Genomic DNA, 11,774 nt, shown 5'->3' on the forward strand with positions numbered 1-11,774 from the left:
ACCATCACCATCACCATCACCATCACCATCACCATCACCATCATCATCATCATCATCATCATCATCATCATCATCATCATCATCATCATCATCATCATCATCATCATCATCATCATCACCATCACCATCATCACCATCATCACCACCATCATCATCATCATCATCATCATCATCATCATCATCATCATCATCATCATCATCATCATCATCATCATCATCATCATCATCATCATCATCATCATCATCATCATCATCATCATCATCATCATCATCATCATCAACATTATTATATATACTGTGACTACTATTATTACTATGATTATTATTTTTTTAATATATTGTTTGGTTTAATCTCGTTACGAATGAAATAACTGCGCTAGCGACTCTGGTATCGTCTTGCAGCATGCTGTAGCCAGATAGTATAGCTTTAACATGTAGGCCTAACATGGATGCTTTTCACTCAACAACACTTGATTTCTTTTAAGTAGTTCTTTCTATGCGCTATACCAAACGAAGAAATGAATTAGTTTCAAGAGGAGCAACAACATAAGCAAGTGCCAGATATACTAAATACGGCTACCAGCTTTCGTTTAAGTGTCATCGGTATGAGTCGTTTACGGAAAGGGATAAAAAGGGCGTATTGTGTACTGGACAAGGATCTTTCTTTTAGCGGTCTGTTAGATTCTTAGATTGATGCTTAATAATGCATATTTTATAAGCTATCGTCGATCATGTATATAATTGGGTACTTATATTCGCTCGTGATTAACGACTTTAAACTGGGAAGTATAAACTTGTGCGTGCACGCTTCGTGCACTCGTCGATCGTTCAGTGTGCGAGAGTCTGTCGTTAGACTATGGGTCTTCACGACTATCGAAAACTAGGTCACAAAGGTTGAGTTGAGTCGTGCCGCTTTCAGTTGGGGCAGTGCGCCGGCCGTGATAAATTAACATGAACGATTAACTTTAAATCAATTAATCCTTGATAAACTAATTGAAAATGATCTTCAGCTTGATATCACCACCCCCAAATACCGAAGGGTGACACTCCAACACCATCTGTCTTTGAGTAAATTACGTTTGCAATCCGAAACCACACGTTTAATAGCGTTTTCCTTTTAAATTCTTCTGCCACCAGGCCGACAAATTGCAGGGTGAATGGTTTGTGTGCTTATAATTACTTGCATAGTTTTATCGATAGAAACATTATGTTTGGTAGAAAAGTTACTCCCTCTGTAGATATTTGATTTAAATTATAGAAATATCTCAAACCTTGTTCTGCTCAGTTGCCATTTTTCACTCTGATGTTGCCCTATACATTCACGAAAAATATCCAACAAAAGTTAAATTTCAAAACGGTTATTTAAATTCATACGGCAATCCATATCAACATTGTTCTACGACGTTGGTCATTGTCTTATCAGCTACCACAGCAGGTTTGTCTTGGTCACGGTGTCGAGAGCCAACAAATTGGGATAACATTCTTACAAGTATATGTGATAGGACAGGCACATATAATAGTATATGTGATAGGACAGGCACATATACGAGTATATGTTATAGGACAGTCACATATACGTGTACATGTTATAGGACAGTCACATATACGAGTATATGTGATAGGACAGGCACATATACGAGTATATGTTATAGGACAGGCACATATACGAGTATATGTTACAGGAAAGGCACATACAGGTATATGTTATAAGACAGGAACATATACTAGCATAAGTTATAGGACAGGCACATATACGAGTACATGTTATAAGAAAGGCACATATACTAGTATATGTGATAAGATAGGACAGGCACATATACGTGTATATGTGATAGGATAGGACAGGCACATATACGTGTATATGTTATTATATGACAGGCACATATACTAGTATATGTTATAGGACAGGCATAAGCAAGAATGTGTTATAGGACAGGCACATATACAAACAAACAAAAAACAGGCAAATAACAGCTCCCTTCAAAGCTTTCTTTAAAAGAAGTAGATGAGCTTTGGTAATTGTCATACATTTCCCTTCCTGATGAGATGATTAAATGCCACTATTATGTGATTACAAGGTTTAACATCTACAAGATTTATGTCAGAGAGTCGAGGAGGTACAATCATAAATGAAAGGTTTCTGGACCCTTTCTGCTTTCATGTTATCACACATCAGCACACAGTTTGTAATAAATTATTTAATATTTGTTGATAACATAAAGAAACATTTATGACAAAGTTTTAGAAATTAGTAAAAACATGAGAGTAGTTTTTTTTCCCACCTTATCACACTTCATAAGTGATTTTTCAAAGAAACTTTGCATTCAGAGTTGTGGAATGAAGGAAAAAAGAAGAAAAAAAAGAAAACATTTGTGATACTTGTAATACTTTTGCTATAATATGGTTTTTAAGATACACAAATTTGGATCAACTTCTAACAAAACTTAAAAAGCCTTTGTTGATTTCCACATAAATAAAAGCAAGCTGAAATTCTACCACTACCCCTCCCCTCCCCAAGAAATGAGAAATAACATCAAACAGAAAGGAACAGCTTCTCTGTTTATTGTTTAAAGAGAAAGAGATACTGTGTAAAGTCTGAATGCATCTGGATAAACAGTGACATTAATTTTAGTCAACATATATCCTCTGCAAGTCAATACAAAAGTCAATACAATCTGCTCACTATTGGTCAATGTCAGGGCGGGTTTCTGACAACTGGAGATATCTTTATGACATATGTGTGCCTAACCTACACAAAAAATATGATTATGATCTTTACAATCTATAACACCCCCCCCCTCCCTGCCGAACCCAATAACCCTGTCCCAATAAATGCTCTTACACTAGCCACAATATCGATCTATTCTGTATAAGCAAATAGTTGAAGATTTGACTGCAGTAAGCAACAAACTATTATCACAGGGCTATAGAGATGCCTTTGGGTTAGTGTTAACCAGACATGCCCTTCTTCTTCCAGACATGATTGGCACCACAAGTATAGAAATATTAAGTTTCCTACATTCCCTGTCCAGCCATAGCGTATATTCATATTTATTTGGCACATTTTAAGTCTTCAAGACTCGCCGCTGTTTACATACTCTTGCCAAAGAGAAATGGTTAATCGATCACACAGAGCTCATAGAAAATATAATATGTCCCTCGAATTCAAGAAACCTCACACAAAGGAATCGCTTCAACTTCAATTATGCATGAACTAAACTTGTAAACTTTCTCCAAATTTAGCTTCAAAGAATGGTAAGCCCTTTTCTATTTCTAACTTACCTTTATAAAAATTAAGATTTGCGTCCCATATCCTGCAAACTCATGTCTACCTTCCTGAAAACCCTTTTAAAGAAATTGCCATTCCTAAACAGACCCTTTGGCTTTACTGTTGTAACTGAATACACTGTTGGGTTTCTGGTTCAGAAAGTTCAGTTTTAGCTGTGTATAACAACAGGATTAAAACCAAGCTCCAGGATATATGTAAAATACATCAAGAAAAGCTGCTCTTAACTCTTATAGTGCTAACAATCTGAAGTCAAAATAGATTCCAACATTGCCATCCAGCAATTCTTAAATTTCAGATAAATTCTTGCACACCAAAGGTACTTGTTGTTTTGTGTTTTGTATCTGAAAGCTGCTATCGCACAAAGTTGGCTTGCACCATGTGAGATGTCTGTTGATACCACCAGACACGTGTTAAGAGTGTGAAGAGGGATGCAACAAATGACCAGTAGATGCTGAAGGCAAATAAAGGCTTTGAATGCGATGTAGAGCCAAACAACACAACTTCTTAACTGTCTTTTTCTTCAGTTTTTAAAGCAGAGGAAACGTAGTTCAACTCAAGAGGATAGCATAGTTTTAGCTTTAAAAAAAAAGGAAAAGAAGAAAAAATTTCTGGTACATTTTGTGATGAGATTTCATCTTCCGACCTTTCCTAACCTCTGATCTGTCTTAGGATTGGCCGTAATTCTCTGAACGCAGACGATGGCTTCATTTATTTTTGTTTGGAGGTCTCTTAGCTCTTGTATGTGTAACAGTCTCAAAATACAGGATGCATTATTTATTACCTCATCTGTGAAAAGCAGCAAAAAACAGAGAAATGAAAATAACATTATTCTGTGAATGATTTCAAAATAAAAAGCAATACTTAAGTTGATTCTGAAGTTGTGCTAGCACTTCTAATTAGAAGTATAACCAGAAAGCCTGAAGTGTTTGTGATTCCTTGCCAAATAATTTGCTCAAAATTCCACTTAACTATCTGATTAATGTAGAGGAAGTGAGTTAAATTTGTCAAAGAATTTATCAACCAATTAATTCACTGGTAAGGACTTTTACAAGGTCTTCCTATGTGAAATATAGACACATAGATGTTCTACATATGAGTAAGTGGACATTTTCTTTGACCAATCTTGAGCTAGCAAATCACCTTTGCCACCATTAAATATGATACATTTTGGGCGGGGGGTGGGGGTGGGGGAGGGGATAGGGGGTGTATGTCTTTCCCTATCTTGTCTGAGGAGTGAACATGAGATTCATGTTTTAAAGGAAACTTCACCTCTGGTTTCAAATCCAACTTCATAGTTACTTAGATCAAAATCTTCACCCTGTTGAGAAGAAAAAAGAAAATTCTGGAGTACTGTACAAAATGGTAAGCATATCACTGTGTTATAAACATCAATTATTTATATCTCCAGATAAAAGATATCAAAAAGAGTAATGATACATTACTATACATGGCAGCTCAGGGGGTTACGCAGCGTTTGAATTACTTTCAGAAAATGGTATATAACTGTTCAAAGTCTGTAACCTTCAATTTTGGAAAGTCTGTGATCAAATCAAAATTATGCTATACACCACCTTACTTAAAGTAGAACGATAGTGACAGAAAAAAAATCTCTCATTTTCATATATAATGTAGTTTATATGTTACCAAGCAACATATTTTTTTAATTTTCCAAATAGCACACCGGAAAGTTATAAAAAAGGGAATTAAAACATCGTTTTTTCGTCTCCGTAATTTAGGAATTTGCAAACACTGCAACGACCTTGAACAGCTCTCAGGTCAGTGAATGACGTCACTGTGATGATCTTTTCTGCTGTGAACTGTTCAGTACGGAGCTGTGCGTGCATTTCGTGTCAGCACAACTGTTATTTTCCGGCGTAATCTTCAAGACATAAATAGATAATGAATATCATGGTGTTTCTTGATTTCTTCACCACGTGTTTACAAGTTTTTTTACGAAATTTGCGGCGATTTCGCAACGATTTCCCAATATCTGAAGGGGTAACTCGCAAGCTGACCCAAAGTAACGTAAATCTCAAGATCACGTTTTTGGCGGGTTTTATACAGAGTGATGTATGAATGTGCTCACTTACCAGTCAAACTGGCACAATAACAATAGTGATGATAGTCTCAAACGTAGTTTAGTATAACATCCGAAAGAAAATCCAAAGTTCAAAACTAAGTAGATTCGCCTGTATGCACTAGGCCTACTGTAAATCATAAACGTTCCTTGTTCCGTGCGTCATTAAATCCAACACAAAGGTTTCATTGAGCTTGAAAAACAACCGCATTTGAACTCAATCGAGTAGACTCAAGGGCGGCGGAACCGGGGGAGGGGGCACAGGGGGCACGTGCCTCCCCACTTTTCCTCGGGTTAAAAATGTGCCCTTTTTCTACATAAAAATTGAGGTATCTCAAGTTAGCAAGAGGCCAGGGAACCAGAATGAACACTCGGGAAGGGCCGTTTCCGGCCATCTGAGGGCATTGAAAAACCAAAAATTTTCTTGTACGCTCCGCGCCAACTGATGGTGGCGCTCCGCTCAGATAGTCGTGCATTCAACTTTGCAAATCCTTGCTACGCCCCTGACTTTTAATGAATTTCTGAGGGTCAAACTCAAAGCTATTTCGAATGGAAAAAATTTGTTAAGATATTAACAAGAAATAAACTCTAATTCGGAAGTTCCTACATTAGCAACTAGCATGATTTCACCTCATTTTGTCTCAAAAGAAAACTTGTTTCCTGTTTCCCAATTTGCACATTGGATATTGCAGTGCTATTATGCATATTTTCCTTGAGGGTGGGGGGGGGGAGGGTGGCGGGCGTTGATGGAGTGATGTGTATACGCAAATAAGATAATACAATAAGAGTTATAAAGGGTACTAAATATCAGGCTGCATCAGTCCAATCGAATTTCTGCAAAGTGACCTTCGACGTCGGTGCCCCCCCCAGATTAAAAGTGCTTCCGCCGCCCTTGCGAGTAGTTAGTCTAGCTCGAACAATTTTCTCACTACATGCAATGCCTATTGCGTTTATTCACATGCATGTCTCGTGGTTTGGGCTTCAGGAGGAATCGTATTCTAGCCCAACTTCACGTAGGTCCGCAAATGGTACTTTCACACTGTGCAAACATAAGTGACAGTGTGCGCTACCGTAAGTAATACACGATGTTTTGTTTCGCTCGAGCATACACACATTTCCTATTCGTATTACATAGTGGTTTGGAGGGTATGAACACATCTCTGCCCAAAAAAACTCTGCCTAAGCGACGTCCATGCCCCAATTGAAATTTGCACGTGGATTCTCTCCTCACATAGTCATTAGGTTGTTCACGTCTGACATGTCTTCCAGTTCGATCCAACACTTACTGTTGCATTTATCGGGATATATATAAATAATGCGGCATAAAAGCATCAATCTTTCAAACTGTTTTTACTTTAGTGACCTTGCCACACGCAAATTTCAATTGGGCCCGAGATGGCTCTATGACCGATTATTCCGTAATTTACATTGGGGCAGTCGGCTTCACTAAAACGACAAGTAAAAGCAGAAACAATAACACCTTATTAAAATTAGACCGTTAAATGTCTCACGCAGTGTATCAAATCTCCTCTCTGCATGGTTTAGGTTGTTTGTCGAGTCCAATATAGAGTAGGTTGCAACTAAACTTACACACTAAGTGCACACTGCTGAAGTACACTACGCCGAGCTCACTTTGTTATCATCATAATGACATCACATGTCACTGTAGATCACGTGATCATCATATCGCTGTTCGCGAAAAGCCCAATTTTTGTTTAAAAAATCAACGAGTTTAGGAATTTTTTTTAAGCCTTTCCCAACATCGGATTGACTTGAAATTTCACATGTGTAATATGGAAACCAACTAGAATACTCTTGAATAAAATCGTATTTTTTCGTCGATGCTGAAAAATCACTATCGTTCATCTTTAATTTGGAAGAGATATAATCTAACCAGTATATCTTCCAAAGTTTGACAGATATTTTAGGGCAAATTCTTGTTACTCTCATTTACAATTTCAGTTGCATTCATAAATTAGATTTACTTTGAATAAAAAAAAATAAGAATGATTTGCATCTTGCATGACTTTTACCTCTTCCATTACTGCTGATTGAGCCTCTTCTGATAACCTATCTTTAACAAGGAGGCTCACTGCTTGAAGGGTAGTGATAGGGTCATAGTGCTCAGGTATCTTTAGCAAATGGCATATTGATAACAGCCCTGCTTTGAAATCAGCTGAATTTACTGGGAATCAAAATAAAGCAAAAATTAAACAATGTCGAAGCACATCACCACTTCGTTATTATTATAATAATTATTATAATTAATGAAATGACACAAAAGACTTAAACTATTGAAGATATGATTCATGGGTGAGTGTATTTAGGTACTGTGACCTACACTGCCACCTTCAAAGCTTTTTCTCCAGTACTCCCCCCCCCCCAGCAGGAAATTAGGCATCTTTTATAGAGTTGCAAATGACACAATACAATACATTGAATGTGAGGGACGAACTTGAATGGATTAAAACTGTGGAGAACTTTTTATAATATTAGCAAATTACCATTACCAGACTGACGGGTCTCAAATGATATGGACATTGCATACTGTAGTTTGGTCAGGTATATGCCAGTGCAAAAATGATACTTGGATGATTATTATGAATGATATTATGAAATTATGATATTATGAAATTATGATATTATGAAATTATGAATGATATCATCGATAAATAAATGAAGGACACGACATTAGTGAATATAATAAGCAGATTATTGTTTACCATCTAACTGAGCAAAAGGATCGTCAACAGCATCGCTATTCGAACTAGTGACTTTCTGCGAAGTGTTATACTTCTCCACTGTTGAAAAGGGGCACAATATAAGAAGGTATTTGTACATCAAAGAATAATAATTTATTTTGCATACGAATTAGAATGACATGGAATTAGACAATGGAAATACAAAGCATACGGCAAATGAAAATTTAAAGCATACTTATAATTAAAGCATACTTTTTTTGTTTCAAGCTATTAATCACATCACACATTTTAACTGCTTTTGCACAGTTGGTATTTTGTGATGTTACAAAAGGACTACATGAATCAATCCCCCCCCCCCTGCACCCCCCCAAAAAATCAATAAAGTGGTAAATTGGCAACCTTTCAAAAAATTGTAACTTAGGACATACCATTTTCACCGTAATCAGTTCGAACAGCAACTCCTAACAGCCAGTCACATAAAGTCTTCCTATTCGATCGATCCACTGTGCATTCAAGGTCGTCTAAATACTATTAAAAAGAAATAAAAGAAACAAATGCGGGGAATAATTTATTGCAACATGGTCACATTGCTACATCAGTTCGGAGATAACATTTGTTGTTCATATACACCATAGTATTTGATTAGTGACAAAATTTCAGAGCCTTCAAGAGTGCTACACGAAAAAAAGGGAACACTAAGTTATTCCCTGAAAGATAAAGAAATTATTAAGTGCAGAAAAATTGAAATCAGAGCTCAAGCTTAAAGGGTTACAACAAAGCAGAACTTGTGTAAGAACAAATAGCCCATATAGGAATTTCTTACAGCAGCTTCTCTTTATTAATTAACTTTCATATCTTTTCCACACAGGAAACAAAAATCACATCAATGTATATCATTAATTTCATCTTTTGGTTTCCTTTTATACAGAAAATTTCAAATATTCTTAAACCAGATGAACATGTTTCTAATACTTTTGGCAGTAATGGTATTTAGAATGGAATCATTATTTTCTCCTTACTATTTTAACCTTCATTTATTGACAAAGAAAATTTAGTTCATTTGGTTTACGTACTTATTTGAAATGACAATTATCTGTGATGTTATTGTGAGTGATATTACCTGATAGGTTTTGATATATTATACTTGCTGGATAGTACTATTAGTCACCAAATCTTCATAGCTTCATTATTTCATGTGATAGGCTTTATATAGAAAACATCAACTAAAAATATTGCATGCTGCTAAGTCTGTACACACTTCCTATTGACTAGGATCATTAAGTCTGATAGTGTCCTACCTGACTGAACACTTTCGACCAATTTCCAGTGCTGGTGTCCCGGAGTCTTTTTCTGTCTTCAATCTTATACATCCTAATCTTCTGATCTTCCAGCCAAACTATTAAGTTACGCCACTGCTGCTCATCTGAAGAAGGAAAAAAAAGTACATCCTATTATGAACATTATTACACACCTTAAATAGAAATCAGTTTCAACAGAGACAGAAGAATGTGGGAGCCTTTGGAGTATGCAGACGAGTGACAAATTTAAAACTTTCGTCGGCCTAAAACTAAAATTCATGCAAATTTCTATAATTTATTTCTCTAAGTAGGCCTAGACAATAAGTTACAGGTTAACTGTTACTTTCTGAAGTGGTGTAGAATTGTCTTAATAAGTCTAACAAATAGTAGTCTGTCAAGACTCTCAGACTTTATTGCCATATATATGTTGATAAAATAGTATTAGTCAGGATAGGTAACACAGTAATGAAAAATGTCAATTTCTTGTTTTTGTCAAAATTTCAGTTAAGCATTAAATAAACTTATCATTACCACAGTTAAACAAAATAGATGATTCCTACGATAACATTCCCAATTTCCCTGAATGTTTATCACCTAAAACAATTTTCCAAATATGCAATGTCAAATGTAAAACAAGAAACTGACACATTATTTCTTGTGTGAAGTATTTTGAATGGAACTTCAAATTCAACAACCAATAATCAATATTTTACAAAATAGGTGGTATAGCATCATCCAGTTACACTACAGTATATGTTGCCAAAAATGCTAGCACTTTATCGCCGTTGAATACTATGATTTAGAGGGGCCACTTTTGTGTGCACGTATGGCTAAATGCACTGGCTACTAGTGAAATAACACGCACTTCTGTGATTTCATTGTAAAAATTTAACTGTAAAATTTGCAGTTCCAAGGATTGGAATACTCTTATGGCTAGGAAAACAACTTATTCGATATTCCTACACAATATTAAAGGCATTGAAGACTAGCCCCAAACCGAGTGCTGTGCTCTGAAAAAGTTAACTTTCCGTTGCTTGCAAGTGAAGTTTTCTTCTTGTCGCTACAAAATGCAGACAGTAATGAAACGTAATACCTTGCTATCTTTTATCTAGACCTGAGATGTCCATGGCTGCTATGCACACTGTGTTGTGGGTAATGACCGAAGCTGTATGTATTGACTGTACACTAGTGTTTAATAACAGACGGCAGCAAGCTGTGTGCGTATTTTCTGGGATCAATGTGGTGTCTAACACTTCTGTTACACCTCAATCGAAACTAGGTCAGATTACCGGCATGAAACTTTTCTTTCTGCACGAGTCTTCACACCCTTTAAGTCTCAAAATGAAAAACTTAATCTTAACTAATCATGGCACTAAACTTGCCAACATGTTTTGCATTATTGAGACCCTGTCTTTCTTATTGCTTGAATACCATCAGAGTGTCATTCTAGGAATGGTTCTTTTACTAGCGACAAGATTACGACCTTCAGTCACAAATCTGATACCATATTGAAATTCTGGTCAACCACACAACTAATTCTAATTAGCATTGAGTAACAGCAATTAATACTTATTTGGCAATGTCAGTTTTTGGTTCGCCTACCTATCCAGCTACATAGTACTAGTGTTTAGCCCTAGTAGTAGTCTTAGGCTAGTTTCAAATGTATTCTTCTAGTATTCTACTAGAATCACACAATGCTATAACGATAAACCACTGTACACCAGTTCCACGAAACAAACGTGTTAAAGCTAATTTAGGTCTAAGAATAGAATGCAAAAATATTCTAGTGTATGAAAACTATGACTCTTCCGATTAATGCGAAATCAATTTGGGCTGAGTATGTTGAGCTAGCGGTTCAAATATTATACTGCACGATTATCTGTCTTAACTTCGGCCTAGCTAGCCCTTAGAAGTAAACTTAATAACATTAACAAGCAGACATGTTGTTAGGCTAAGACAAAAGTTAGGCCTAGCCTACGTAATTTGCATCTACGTTTCCCTACAGTAATTTTTGAAATAACTGTTACCTTGCAGATTGATATCTGTTTTGTGGTAACCAAGGGCTCTGAATTTTCTTCTGAACATTTCCCCGATACCGTCAACTACCCCTCTTTGTCAGTGTAATGCAGTCTTATTTTGACCGGTATTGGAGTAATGCAGGAGCTGTTCATCAAGTGCAGTTGGAAGGTGGCATACTCCTATTAGAGTCCATATCAGTCCGCACGAATATTATCCTACCTCAGGAAAAGTGCCAAAATGCAGATATTATGATATATATTATGATATATGTTATCAATCAGGATCTGTTTTTTTATGTGTCTTGCATGTTTAAGGGCATGAATGGAAGTACATGTGGTGCAACAGTTGGGTCAATTCAGGCAATGTTAGTCCCCTCTAGGCCTCCCAGG

General features: G+C 36.3%; 1 protein-coding gene across 1 annotated transcript; it reads right to left on the minus strand.

Moving 5' to 3' along the window:
• Positions 1 to 1,985: 1,985 nt before the first annotated feature.
• Positions 1,986 to 11,576, minus strand: LOC139971615 (RNA transcription, translation and transport factor protein-like). The gene is made up of 7 exons (XM_071978250.1): positions 11,394 to 11,576; positions 9,367 to 9,491; positions 8,497 to 8,596; positions 8,090 to 8,167; positions 7,400 to 7,551; positions 4,559 to 4,607; positions 1,986 to 4,075 (listed from the first exon to the last, which is right to left on the minus strand). The coding sequence occupies exons 1-7, from the start codon at positions 11,449 to 11,451 to the stop codon at positions 3,921 to 3,923; spliced, it is 717 nt and encodes a 238-aa protein (XP_071834351.1). The 5' UTR covers positions 11,452 to 11,576; the 3' UTR covers positions 1,986 to 3,920.
• Positions 11,577 to 11,774: the final 198 nt, after the last annotated feature.

Source organism: Apostichopus japonicus, chromosome 8 (assembly GCF_037975245.1).
Source record: "Apostichopus japonicus isolate 1M-3 chromosome 8, ASM3797524v1, whole genome shotgun sequence".
NCBI lineage: Eukaryota > Metazoa > Echinodermata > Holothuroidea > Aspidochirotida > Stichopodidae > Apostichopus > Apostichopus japonicus.

Excerpts from the sequence above, each read along its gene's own strand:
- LOC139971615 (XM_071978250.1), bottom strand. The coding sequence starts at position 11,451 with ATGTTCAGAAGAAAATTCAGAGCCCTTGGTTACCACAAAACAGATATC. Across the intron at positions 7,552-8,089 it reads TCCTTTTGCTCAGTTAGATG|TAAATTCAGCTGATTTCAAA; the intron begins GTAAACAATAAT and ends TTTGATTCCCAG. Across the intron at positions 4,608-7,399 it reads AATCAGCAGTAATGGAAGAG|GGTGAAGATTTTGATCTAAG; the intron begins GTAAAAGTCATG and ends TCTTCTCAACAG.